At 36.4% G+C, this 14,249-nt stretch overlaps 1 protein-coding gene across 1 annotated transcript in view; it reads left to right on the top strand.

The window, feature by feature from the left end:
- Nucleotides 1-14,249, top strand: part of XRCC5 (X-ray repair cross complementing 5) — a 48,949-nt gene that overhangs the window by 26,583 nt on the left and 8,117 nt on the right. Inside the window, exons 15-18 of the mRNA XM_062498427.1 lie at nt 3,655-3,745; nt 5,171-5,240; nt 12,478-12,587; nt 13,074-13,170. Of these exons, the coding sequence (XP_062354411.1) occupies nt 3,655-3,745; nt 5,171-5,240; nt 12,478-12,587; nt 13,074-13,170 (368 nt within the window). The remainder of the gene's footprint in view (nt 1-3,654; nt 3,746-5,170; nt 5,241-12,477; nt 12,588-13,073; nt 13,171-14,249) is intronic.

The raw sequence follows: 14,249 nt of genomic DNA, 5'->3' as shown, positions 1-14,249 counted from the left end.
TCAACCTGTTGCTCAAAGATCACCTGTGAGATCTAAGGAGGGATTCATCCAGTCTGGCCTTGAAAACCTTCAGGGTTTGTGCATCCTTTCTGGGCAACCAGTTGCATTGCTTCCTGTCTCTTGGTCAGACAGTTTGTCCTAGAGGTGGTTATAAAATAGTTCAAATAACACTAACACAGGGTCTAATTCTGTTTAGAATAAATGCCATGGTGCTTTAAATTAGCCATGAAGATGAGCCTTCCTTCTCAACATGCTTGATTTAGGTAATTGCCTAGCTTTAATTCTGAGTATCAAAAGAAAAGCAGTGTTTCATTATTATCTGCTGTACAATTAATGTGGTTGTCTAAAAAAAAAAAAATCAAGCTGCTATAGACTCTTCCTGGAGCAGCTATTGTTTGAACAGTTTTAAGACAGGGTATTTTTGTTACTATTGAATATACTGTGTTTAGTTTATTTGTGCTGCATATAGGAAGAATAAATGCTAAACTGATAACTGCAGTTGTATTGTCACCCTAGCCAAATCAATTCGCATAAACAAAATCTGTTTCTTAGAAATTAATTTATTCAACTCTATAATACAGCTAGTGGGTGCCTGAGATGTTGGAGTGTTCTCAGTTAGCTCCCTCTCCATTCGTTTTGTCATTTTTCGTTCAGTCCTTTCACCACTAGGAGCAATATCTTTGAGGTGTTTTGAGCTGTTGCTTAGCTCAGCTGTCATATATCCTTTCCTCTGGGTTGGGTAGAGCCTTCTCAACTCCTTGTGTCTTCTTTGGGAAGACCTGACACAAGACTCCTTGCTTTGCTGCTTGAGTCTAATGACCACATTGCTATCTAGAGACTGGGAAATACCGGGCTTTTTTGTTGTTGCTGCTGATTTCAGTGTGTTCCTGTTGCCTTGGTGTGCCTGAATTTATACTGCTTATGTAGGGCATGACAATAATTGTTTTAAAAAAAAGTTGTAGAGGAAGTGAAAGGATACAGACTCAGCTATATAAAGAAGAATGAATGGTAGTTAAGATTATTTTAAAATTGCAGAAAAATAGCATTGCTGTAGTAATGAATGGGACTGGTAGTATTTTATCATCACTACAACAGCAGTCTGAAGTGTATGGCTTTGTTCTGTGTTTGGGGAAAAGCTGAGATGATGTAATTTATTCACAGGATAAAGAAGAGTATGTCACTCTGCAACAATTAAGGAAAATATTAAACAATAGAGGGACTGGCACAGGTTGCCTAGAGAGGTTGTGGATGCCCCTTCTGGGCAGTGTTCAAGGCCAGGCTAGATGGGGCTTTAGGCAGCCTGGCTTAGTGTTTATGTGTCCCTGCCCATAGAAAGGGTGTCGGATGTGGGTGATCTTTAAGGTCCCTTCCAACCCAAAACCATTCTGTGTTTCTAAATGCTATGTTCTATGAGATTCAACTTCTAATTACTAAGATATAGGTTCCAAACAATGAAGTGTTTGGAAAAAGTTGTTGAGAAGTTGTCTTGACAATTATTTTTGTTTTCTAAAACTGATTTGTATGTCCTGTCATCATATTGACTCTGTTAATTTTTAAGGTCTAGTGGGACTAAAGTAGCATAATTGTAGGCATGATATCTTAATAGAGATTTCAGTAATCATTTGATTCACTTTTGCTTCAGATCTATATAGTTTTAAAAAAAATTCCAGTAAAATAGAAAGCATTTTACTTTTTCCTTCTTAGGTTGGCTGTGGAGGGGCTGTTATCTCATCTGGCTTTGTAGGATGTGAGAGGCTTCTATATTAATGTAGAAGTGGGTGTTTTAAATTAATCCCTTATTTTATTAATTTTTCTCAAATAGTAATTGCACGTTTTGCAGTTTAAAAATACTGCTAATCAGTGCATATTCTAAATGTCAGATCCTTGGCTGGTATAAATGGCTATGGATTCATTAGTTTCTGCTGTGCTGCACTGATTAATGACAACTGTAGATTTGGTCCTAGGTTGTTAAATGCAGCATCATCATTTATTTTTTTCCTTCCTCCAATCCCAAAGCATTTTGAATCAGTAAAAATAATGCATGAAGAAAAAGGAGAAAATTGACTGCCATATACTTTTGGAGGAAAATATTCTAAAAGAGAATTTTTGTTGTTCTTCACAACTTTCATCAAACCATGTTAATATACAAGATTTTTGGTTCCAGAAGAGCTTCTGAACTCTCTGGTGTTGATAAGTATCAGTTTCTCCTTTTACAGAGAGACATACTGGATCAAGCAACTTGTTCAAGGTTAGCCAGAAAGTCAGCAGAGTTGAGAATGAAGCAAAGGTATCTTATCCTTGTCCTTAGACATAACTGAAGTCATCATTTCTTCTAGAGTGATAAGTAAGATTATGCTGAATGACAGGAGTTGCTGAGGAGAAGGGATTTCATTTTGGTAGTGACAAAATTAAGTAAAGGACAGAGGATGTTGCTGAAACAAAGTGAGATAGACAGTGATTGTAAAGTAGGGGGAGGAGTGCGCTATAGGAAGCAAAAAGGAAGACTCCACAAGTTCCTTCTAATAGTTGGTTGCTTCTGTAATGTGCAATGCAGTTTTTGCAGTCAGTTCTAATCTTTCAGAATGAAAAGTGGCTCCGAGTCCAGGATCTCTGGTTTTGTCCCTACATCATAGAGCAGTTTTTCTTTTCACAGCAGTAGAATTTTTCAGACTAACTTGTTACTTTTTTTTTTGGAATTTCTTGAACACAAATGCTACCCTCTGGGTTGCTGAGTAGTTTTCAGTCATTCTTAAACTGAAATCAATTCATCTGTGTCAGTAGCCTGACAGCATCTGATTTTCTTCCCATTTTGTGGTTATCTGGATTTTCTTCTGTTGCTGAGATGTGCTCTAAAGTGTTACATGTCAGATGTTAGAATGAAGCTCCTGGTTTGAATATACACCTTTCTTTATGTTACCTGTAAGGACAAAGCAAGAAAGTCGCCCAAAATTACAATTAGCCTTGTAAAAATAATAGTCTTTTGAAAGCATTTTGAAATGCAGCTTAAAACGTCCTAGGAGGTTTCTGATCTACTTAACTGCAGTTTGTCTAGCAGGTTTTATCAAATATAAGGTGGAAGTTTGCAGAGCTGTCATGTGCTGATGGAGAATAGTGGTCATTAGGCTCAAAAGCCATTGTGTAAACAGGTTTGTATTAGCTATAAATTCCAGGACAGGATCTAGAAGGTAGTGATTGAACAGTAAATTAATGTCTTACTAAAATGGTACATTTTCACTAGCATTTCATGTTCAGAAAAAAATCGGGTGAGAATACCAAGTGTCATGTTATATACTGTAAATAATAAAGGTTAACTCAATACAGAGGTTCCAAATAAAGTGTTTGGAGATATTCTGTATTTAGAAAGATGAAGAAGGTCTGTGTGAAGAAAATCACGCCTGAAATAAGCACTAAAAATCTCATGTCTTCTACAAGTGATGTCTTTGCTATATGCTGAGATGAAGTTTGATCTCTGTTTCTGCTGTCTGGTTTGTGCAGCCCAAGGGACAAATGAGGCATGGTTAAGTGTTGATTTTGGAACAGTTATGTAATGAAGTTTAGTTCAGTGTATATTTCATTAATTTACTGACTCCTAGTTAGTAGGCAGGACAATATTCTTGAAGTGTTTATATTCATTTTTGTCTTTCCCATTTGCAGCGAAGATGAACCCAGCCTTAAGAAACCAAAAATTGAAGATGAGGAAGGGAGCTTTAGCATTATGAAACTTGCTGAAGGCAGTATCACCTCTGTAAGTGTATTTTTACAAATCTGATTTGTAAAGGGGAAGATTAATTCTCTGTTATAGTGAATATACAGATTTCCTGATAAAAGTAGAGTTTCTAGCTGAAACATGACTGAAATACTATGTAGTTGTACATTTGCGATTCTGCTAGAGATTGTAAAGACAACTTTCTCTGCCCTTAGGGATGTGTTTTAGCACAAGTTTCTATCAGTCATGGATATTTTAGGACAGAATTCTCTCCTGATCTTTAGAACTCTGGAAGAAAAGCTTGAGGATCCAAAGAAAACAGAATTGGAGCTCAGTGGTTGAATTTTGTTTTTGCTGTCTTTCATATTTCTGCAACATAGAAGTTGCCTCTGTGTGTTTAATCAAAAGTATTGCTGTGATTTTAGACATTGTTCTTTGCATTCATTGGGCATCTAAATCATCAATTTGGCTTCATCTTGCCACTAGATCTAACTTATAATTTTGTGGGTAGATGAAACCTTTATTGTAACTCTGTACTTTCCCTTATTTGATGCTTTCCTATTACAAAAATAATTAATATTGAGCTAACTTCTCTTGTTTTCAAATGTGCTATTCTTTAAGGTTCATTTTGAAAAAAGCATTATTGATACGTATAAAAATATTTAAAGTCAAAAAGATTTCAGTGTTCTGCACTCCTAATATAATTTTCTGATATTTCCTGAAAAGTGGCATTGCTAGATCTTAAAGAAGTACAGTGAAACCAAGCAATCTTATTGCAAAGTGCATGAATTATTTTGATAGTAAAGGATAAAAGAAAATGTAGGAGAATTATAATTGCTGATAGGAATTTTTAAGCAGTGTAGGGTTTTGCCTTTTTCCCTCAAGTTTAATGCATCCATTTTTCAGTGTTTATTTATATTTGACCTGGTTTTAGTTCCTTTGAAAGGTTTCTGCACTTGCATGCCCATTTAGAACCTTGGCTTTAAGATGTCAGACTCTGCCAGAAAGCCTAGATGATTTAAGTGTAAGCTTCTAATTTTGAGGTTCCTGTTGGAGTGGCAAGCCCCTGATTCTGTTCCCACGTGCCTGGGAGCTCACACTCCTCACTAAGCATCTGGTGAGATTAGGGAGGTCTAAGAGGTCTGTGCTACAGAAGATCTCAAAGCTGAACTAGTAGGTAACCTGAATTGTTGTGCTTCTGTCCTCTCAACACCGGAGAAGTGGTCAACTTTTAACAGTGCAGTAGAGAGAGTTCATCTTGTTCATGTCATAACCAACTTTGCGTGGAGTACTGTGCAGTGACACACTTTAAAAGAATTGCATTTTTTGAGTCTGAATGCAGAGAAGTACACAGCTTCTGTTTTCATATTAAAATAAAAATTAATTTAAAGATCCTTGTTGCCTGACAAGAAGAAAGAGATGGATATTGGAAGACAATTGAAATTGTTATTGTACTTTTTGTAGGTAGGCAGTGTTAACCCAGCAGAAGATTTCCGAATTCTGGTGAGGAAGAAAAATGCTGACTTCAAAGACGGTAAATTACTTTTGTCTGTCTTAATTATATTAGTAGCACCTTCAGAGTTCTGTAAATGCAATCCATTTGTCTAAACTTAAGTTTCTAGTGCAACGAGTGTTGCTCTGGAATTTGCAGGTTAGCTTGTAGTGCCCCTCAACCAAGGAAGGTGTCATTTGTAATTCCCATGTTAATACTTGCCTTCCCCAGTTAAAAGTCTCAGGTAGCTGTGTTTGGGTAAGAAGGCACTAGAACAGCTACATTGAGGCACCTGAGCAACCTCTCAGGTGTTTCTAACAGAAGACCCCTTGGTATTCACTGACTGCCTCATTCAGAATGAACCTCAGCTTCTCATTCCCAGGATCTTTCTGGCCTGAAGTGGAGAGTTGTTGGGTGTGCACAGTGTGAGAAACCTGTCTTCTGTTCCATGAACAAAAAAGAGACTCTCATGCCTGGGACTTAAATCTTTACATGCAAATGCCCTTTCTTACTGCTTGTGAGTGAAAGAAAGCACAGGTGAATTCGGAGTGGAATAATAAGGTAAAATTTGTAATCAGAAAGTTGAGAGAAGGCTCTGTGTGCACTGTCTCTTCTCAGAGATGAAGAACACAAAGCACAGGTCAAGCACTGTCTTGCATGGCCTAAGTCTGAAAACGCCATGAAATTATCATTGGTTTATATGGTATTTCCCTCCTGGAGTAGCTATACAGAGGTATATGTAGTCCAAAGGTGTCTTCAAAAGAATGCACGAGATGAATGGGGTCCTTTGTCTCTTAAAGAGTGGTTTGAAGGTAGTGGCAGGGTAAACCTGATCTGCCAAATAGCCACTAATGTCACATTCCTTTTCAAAGAAAGATTTGCAGAGGTGCTTAAGTAAGATGCTGGGTATTTTAACAAGGCCTTTGGTCGTTTTGGATATAGTTTCAGGAGTGTATTTAGTGGTAATTGAGTTGTGATATGGCCTGTTAAAGCCTACATAGCTATTTTTCTCCAGAACTGCCAGACCTCTAAGCAGCTAGCTAGCATTTTTACATGGATTTTTTTATTAGACACAGAAGAAATTATTTGTTGAAAAAATAGTTGGAGTTGTGTTCTTAAATCTCAGATATATTAAGATGGAATAAAAAGGCGTTGTACAATACATAAGATTACAGAAACTGTAGAACAGTTGACTACTTAAAAGCTTTAAGGCAGAAATAAGTACAGTGATTATCCATGAAGATGGTTTAACTAAAATGAGTGCTTAAATATGTCCACTTGGTAGCTGTGCTGGAGATAACTGCAGAACATGTTTGGAAGGTTCTGAAATTTTGAGCAATTTGCTTTTATTCTATGTGATATGCTCTGTAATGATAAGGTGGTGTTAAACAGAATGTAGTGCAGTCACCCATTTAAAGGAGAGATAGAAGCCACTACAAATAAAAACATGATTTGCATATTATCTCTTTCTTCTGAATAATCCTTTTTGTTCTTTACAGCCTTTTAGGTGGCTTAATACATTGAATGCTGCAGGCATGTTTTTAATGGCTTGCTGTATTGCTTTTCACTTTAGTTATGTAAATAGTAAATTCTGCCTTAAAACTATTCAGTGGTATTAAGGGTTTTTTAGTATAATTTTGTCATCTAATGATGAAACTTTTTTCCCCTCTGCTAGAACATGAGAAATACAGAATTTCTTTGCAGAAAAGGATAATTGGTGACATTCAAGTACTTCATTGTAAAAAGGGTAACATTTTATGTGTCAGGATGCAGACAGGAGAACTGCTAAGTTCCATTCTGTTTTTCTTTCTTATATTAAAAAAAAAAATTCTACTACAGTCTTCCTAAATGAATAGAGCTTACATTTACCTTTTAAAATAACAGCAGTCCTTTTGCTGGGAGGAGAAAGAACTTTCAGAGGTTTGATTGCAGTTGGGTTGTTTTTTAGTAGATAGAGAAGTTGTAGCAGTAGGAAGAGTTGTGCTTTCAATGCTGACACTACAGTTGTTTTTTAATTAAGCTGCAGGTTGATGGCACACACACACGCCAAAATTATTAAATTAGCAATACCAGAGGATGGCAAGGCAATTATTTTTGTTTTTCTTCTGAAACAGCTTGTAGGAAGTTCTGATGGTATATTTATAATTGAAAATAGGTACCAGTGTATTTCTTGCAGTGTGCTCACGGGGATTTGTTAATCAGGGTTTGTACCTCTCATAGCAAAAGACTCAGGTGGATGCTAGTCTGTGTCTGATGCTGTGAGAACTTTGCCACTAATGCCTAAATACATATCTTTAGAAAATCAAAGATTTTCAGATTGGTAAGGGTCTTAGAGATAGAGTTTTCTGGACTGGCAGCTCAGTTCTTGACACAGTAATCAACTTTGGTTTTAACTGTAAACTGTGTAGTTCATTACAGTAGGGAGTTGCTTAAGAGTTACGTGTTGATGGTATCAGCTTAATGGTTAACACTGATGCTCACCTAACTAGAATTGTGTTCCATTCTAGACATCCTTACTTTCTTATTTGCATTCATGGCCAGAGGGATGTCATTTTATGCAGGTTTTGCTTTGAGCAAGTCACAAGTGTTCAGTCATCACAAAGAGATGTCTTCCGATAACAGCTTCTGACGTTTTTGTCAATGACAGCACATAAAGTAGATTAGTTTACCTGAGTAGAATCTAATTGTTGCTCCCAAGGGTGTACAGTGAGTGTGGCTTCAGAGAAGACTCTGAAATGCAATCATTGCTTGCCATCTTTGTAATGCCAAAGGAGTAGCCACGTACTACCAGCTTATCCTCCTATTTGGAGGTTTCCATTCATGTCTGCATCTCTAGAGAGCAGATCATGTCAGATGTGTTGTGTTGTATTTTCATAGGCTTATATATAATACAGAATCAGAGGAGTAGAAAAAGTTATTGACATATGCGTAGTATTTTCTTTGATTTGTAAATTTTCTGTGTATGTAGTCCACATTTCATTGCATCTTACAGTATTCCTGTCTAAGAACATGATGGTAAAAAAGCTTTTTTTATTTTACTGATTGTCAGGTGGGAGAGAAATCTGCAGTGACAAAAGTCACTGTTCAGAGACAAATGTCCAGAGACAAATGGCACTATGCTCTCATTTTTATATTTATAGTAAGTTTGTTAATATTTTTCCTAGGCATTTCTAAAAAAATATGGTTAAAGGAATCAGTAACTGCATGTGAAGAAGGATGATACTTTATTGCAAGATATTCTGTAGAAATAAGTATAGTTAATTACCTTTCTGGAGCTAAGATAGTTTTTTAAAAAGCTAATACCTAATTTCATTCTTTGTTGGCATGTTTTTGCAGTTTGTCTGCATTTTTATCTTACTGGATGTTTTTGTATTATTTCAGAGACAATTCATGCTCTACTGCTAGGTAGGCCAAATGCAATGACTGGTTTGGTGAAAATTATTCAGTCATTAGAAGAGTTTTTGCAAACCAAATATTTGAGTATATAGAATCACTTTGAAGTTTTCTGTATATCTGCTTCACAGAGAAGATGAAGCTGGGTTTGTCTTTGAAGGGTATAGTGATTGGGTGAGACTTAAAGCTCTGAGTTGCAATAAACAAAATTTGAGTTAGATGTTGTTGGGGAAGGGATAATAAAGATCACAATGATGGGACTCAAACACAGAAAAAGGGGCTTAGAGAACTTGGAGACTGTCCATCTCTGGAGCTACATGGAGCACAAGTCTGTGGAGCACTGAGTCACCTGTTCCACAGTGAACTCTGTTTGTAGCAGGAATTTGGGTCCTATGTCCTTCAGACATCCAGCCTCAATCATTCTGATCCATACTCAAAGGACATTTAGAGACACCATTTCAAAACTGAACAGCGCCTCATAGGGTATTGGAGTAGTTCTCAGCCAACAGCTCTTAATCTTAAAATTCTGATTTCTTGGCTTAAAGATGAAGGAGGTCTGTAAAAATTAGTACCATTTTCAGTTCAGAATTTCATCTTTTCAGTTCTAGAAAGATGATACAGAGCAGTATTATAAAATTAATTATCAGGTGATTTAACTGATCTGTCAGTGAATCACACTGTAAGCACTGTCCGTGACTACAAATCGTTACCACCAGCAGCACGTAAATCAGAAGATTAACAACAGGAGTCTTTTGTCTAAAGGAAGAATTATTTTCTTAACCTGATTTTTTTTTTAAACAGGAAAAATTCCCTGAGGAATCAAATTTGTACTAATTGACAAACTTGGACTTGTAATAATAGACAATTTTGGCTATTATTATTGTATCATCTGATTGGTATAGTAATCAAGACCGAGAGCTGAACTGAACAAACATGAAAATATAACTGCAGTTTTGTGCTGTAGCTGTTCAGAGATAACAAGTGAATATAATTGTTCATGGCATATTTCACAAAAAATGACAGCACTGGTGAATGTATTTTGGAGTAGCAAATGTATCTGAATGCCAGCAGGGAAGGGATTAAATTCTGCTAGAACTAAAAAATCTTCTATTCTGTGATTTTTTTTTTTTTTCTCTGCAGTTCTCCAACCCTTAATAACTTTGTTATCTAACCAGTCAGGTACAGTAGAAGGAGGAAAGAGGAGATTAAAATTTCTTGGGATGTTCTGAAGAATGTGGTGGTTATTAGGAGTTCTGGAAATTCCAGTTAATGCAAAATGTAAAAGTCTGTTGTTGGCTCACTTTCTTAAATGTGTGTGAAATGAAGGAAGCTGGGAGAGAAGAAAAAAGTTGCAGTTATACCAAAGTGGCCTGAATAGGGTGTCAGTTTGTAGTAACTCAAGTTTGTAGTTACTGAAGTAACTCTCAAAGCCTCAATGCCCGAGATTTGTCTGGGACACATCGGAGTTAATGCTTATCACAGCTTAGTTAAAAAGACATCTTTATGCAGAACATGCCTGCTCCAAAAACAGGGACATCTATTTTTTGCAGCATCCAGACCCAAAGATTCAGACTAATGAAAAGGCAGCAGGAAATCAATGGAGTTCTCAGATTAGAAGTGTAAAGGAACAGCAACCACTTTAAGAATTTCCAGCCATAATCCTTATCTATAGTTTTTAATATTACTTTTTGCCCCCTGAAGTAATTTGGTAGTCTAGTCAGAACATAGAAATTTTTGTCTAATTTAGATTCGTCAATCATTGGCCTATAATTTAAGGGAAACCCAATGGACAGAACCAACCTTTAGCCAAACTATTTCAGGATGTTAGAGGAGTGTGACTTAAAATACTGTTGCTGTGTTACCTGCTTGCTGCCTGTATTATGGACTCTCAATGCCTGGTAAATCATTGCAGGTTTCCTTTGGTTCCTTACAACAGATTTCAAAAGGAGGCACCTCACAGTCAGTAGCAAGAAGGTGTTTTCTGATGGCTGCCAGGACAATCAAATGGAAAGGGATTTTAAAAAAATAAATGCAAAAGAAGTAGTAGTGTGTCTGATAATTTCAAACAGTATGCTGGAATCTTTCTGACAATAAAGACTTTTATTACACCCTCATATTGCCTGGGGTTTTAATTTAACACATCAATGAGAAGGCAGTGTTTAAAAAAAAAAAATACCACCACTGAAAACACCAGCAGGACTTGCTTTTATTAGTGCAATTCATAAGGAATTAGAACATTTAATGAGAAAATCATTAACCATGAAAAAAATTGACTGACTTAACTTGGGAAGCTTAAGTTGTTAGGCTTCAATTTAGTTTGTCAGCTACTGGTGGCACAGTAGGCACTTCAGCACACTTTCTTGTGCTGTAGCTGCTGTTGGGCAGAACCATTATCTGCCTTCTTTTCTAGAAACTGTCAAAAGCTAGTGGGAGAATATCAAACATGCCTTGTTTCACACTATTCAGAGATGTTTTTCTTCAGATTCAGTTCAATTAGGCATTTTATAGAAAGTAATATAACAGCCAGTGCTGTGCATAGTCACAGTGAGCAGAGCAGAACACAGTACTTAAACAAAGTCTCCTTGGTGTGTTTACTTCTTGTTTCTTCCACCACTCTGACAGGTGATTTTCTTTATTAATGCTTCCATAGCTGTGATTCTTGAAGTGATGTCTATGCCCATAACATCTGGAGCTGGGAATGGCTATAGGTTAGGGGAAATGTTCTGCTAATCCACTGACTGGTCTTTAACAGTATTAGAACAGGACAGGCAGATGCTGTGACTTGGTCAGAAAGCTTTCCTGAATCTTTTTCCTCAATGGCAGCAACACTGTTAATCTCGCTTGATAGACCTCCTATTTTAAGAATTCTGAGAATTTGTTCATTTTTTAAGCTGCTAAAACTTAAATCAGCCTGTGGTAAAGGGGTTAACTGATATATGTTTCAATAGATCCTGTTTTGTTCTTAGCCGAAATCTTGGCTCTTGTTTTGAGAGAGGCAGGGCACTATCAACTCCCTAGTCATTCTTTTCACAGTGCTTCTGAGTTTGTAGATAACTGTTGTATCCTCCTCACGCTTGTTTCCCTGGCTGAGGTGTCTGCCAGAGGTAAAGTTGGACAGTTCCTGAACTGTAAGTAAACATGAAGAGAAAGTAAATTACACAATTCCAGCAGAAATTAGTTGCAATTTGCAGAGCTCTTAGGTGACCTTACCTTTTTGCAGTGGTTTACAGCTATCTACCTTTTAGGAGCTCAACAGTAAGGGTAAAACTGATGTTATTCTTGTTGGTACAGATTCCACTGTTTCCCTCTGCTTCTTTCTGTCAGGCACACAGAGTTCATAATCTCTATAATCATAAACATCTTTCCTCTGATGAAAATTTATCAAACCACCTGTACAAGAGACAAGGCATACTCTGATGTCAATAACAGCAAGGTCTTTTAACTGAAATCACCCTACACATGTTGATTTGACATTATTATACCTTTCTCATAAATGTAATGCTTTTATTGAAATGCTTCGATTGCAAAGGATGTTTGTGGCATATGCTTGTGTTGTTGAACATTAACCTCCCTAAGCTTTAGGAGCCCAAATTTTTATCAAACAAGTTAGGCCACTGCTTCTTTTCTTGGCTTTCAGGGAAAGATACACCTTGGACATGCTTGAGGTTCTTCCTAGTATATCTGGCTTTTCCAGAGAGGCTGAAGTAATTGTCACTAGCTGAGATAACAGTTATCAGCTTGCAAAGCTTGAGGCAGTGTGGGTATGATTAACTACTTAGATGCCTGTGGAGTAGAAAAAGAGAGATGTAAAAGAAAAGTTGGGGTTTTCCCTTGAAAGTGTGCATTCTTTTATTTATTGATCAATTTATTTCTCCTTGTCTTCCAGTGAGTCAGCAGTTGATAAACCGCATTGATCAGTTCTTGGAAAATAAAGGTTCACAGTACTACATGAAAGGTGTCGACTGTATCAGAGTTTTTAGAGAGGAAGCCATGAAGGTAATGTTCATGTGTGAATACTCTTTTTTTTAAATTCAAGCATTATAGACCTATTTGCTTGATAATTTATTGCTGTAGTGAAAAAAAATTTAACTTTCAATATGTTTCAAAGTTCAGAAATAGAGTTGCATTTTATGGGGGTTTTTATTGTTACTGGTTGCTCTCTGGTATTACTTGCTGTTGTTTTATTTTTTTAAACATAAAATAGAAGGCCTATGACCTGATGCTTGTGCTAGTTAAATGTGCAGTCTTACAATTTTCTTCTTCAACAAAGCTAGTTACAAAAAAGTGTTTCTAGCTTTCTGAAAGGCACTTTTTGTGGCTCATCTTTCCTTAGAACTCACAGTTCTAATAGAAGTAAAACCCAAATTGTGTAGAGAATTTTGTGTTCACCATGTTATATGAATCTTAATGAAGAATTAAGCTTTCAGTGCTCTTTAGTAGTTTCAGTATTTCTTGCTTATAGTAGCTGTTACATTTTTTCAGCTGTCTAAGGTGCAGTGCTTTAATGACTTTCTGCAAGCCTTGAAATCAAAGTTGGAAGATAAAGCTTTATCTGATTTCTGGGAGATCATGGTACAAGGTAGGGTGGCATTTAAAAAAAAATAGACAATTTCTAGTTGTGTTATGCATTTATCCCTTAAGTAAGAAAGCTTAATTAGCAGTGGGACACTTAGACTAACCCCACTGCAGCATTTTGATATGCTTCATTCCTGCAGCCTATTTAAAAAAAACACAAAACAGCTTTCATGTTGCAGCTTCCTTTCCTTTTCTGCACTAATAGTTTCGTATCAGATCACAATAGTTTCATTATTCATAATGCATTTTTAAGTTTTATTGAAATGGTAAATTAATTGTGGAAAAAGAGACAAATGTTATGGGGTAAGGAGAAGATGACAATTTCAGCTGAATTTCAGAATAAATGGAAGAACCTCATGCAGTAGAACTATGAAAAAATTCTTGCAGTTTAAGCTTCCAAAAAGTCTTAGATAGGGTTGAAATGTGTCACTGATTGTTGTGCATCATTTTGTATTTAAGTAACCTGAAGGACAGAATATGTGGTAATATGACACCTACCTGTGATTAAATTGGGAGATACATGGCAATGTTGTCCTAAAAGACATTCAGAGACTATGCAAGTGTTAAAAAGGGAATGTTTTCACAAATAGAAAACATAGTGGACTAAAAAAAAAATCTTTTGCATCATACTCTTGTTTTTTGTTGGAACCAATGCTAAGAAAATCTGTTAAATGCCCAGCTGTATCTCTTAAGGGTGTGTACTATAAAATGCAGTGATGTGCTTTTGTATAGGACCATTAAATGTGGTGAACTCCAGATGTGCTATAATGTCTACTTGGTCCAACTTCCTTGAATTACAGGATGGGAATTTGTTTAGCAGTGTGAAAAAAACAGCACAGGACAGCACTGACAAGAGCATTATATTCAGTAGTGCCATAGGGGACCTTCTCCATATAAATTCGGAAAAATACACCAATAAACTTTGAAAGTAGCAAACTTGGATCTTTCAAAGCCATGAATAATTTTTAATTAGTATAAATCAGAGCTTTTGACAAACTGGAGTGCTTTTTTGAGGAAAAATCAACCAAACAAATGCAAAGATGATATTTTAATACAGCATAGATTATCTTCCTTTGAGAACCT

The sequence above is a fragment of the Cinclus cinclus genome, chromosome 9 (genome assembly GCF_963662255.1).
Source record: "Cinclus cinclus chromosome 9, bCinCin1.1, whole genome shotgun sequence".
Classification (NCBI taxonomy): domain Eukaryota; kingdom Metazoa; phylum Chordata; class Aves; order Passeriformes; family Cinclidae; genus Cinclus; species Cinclus cinclus.
The sequence above is the reverse complement of the archived record's forward strand: the minus strand, read 5'-3'. Positions and strand labels throughout refer to the sequence as shown.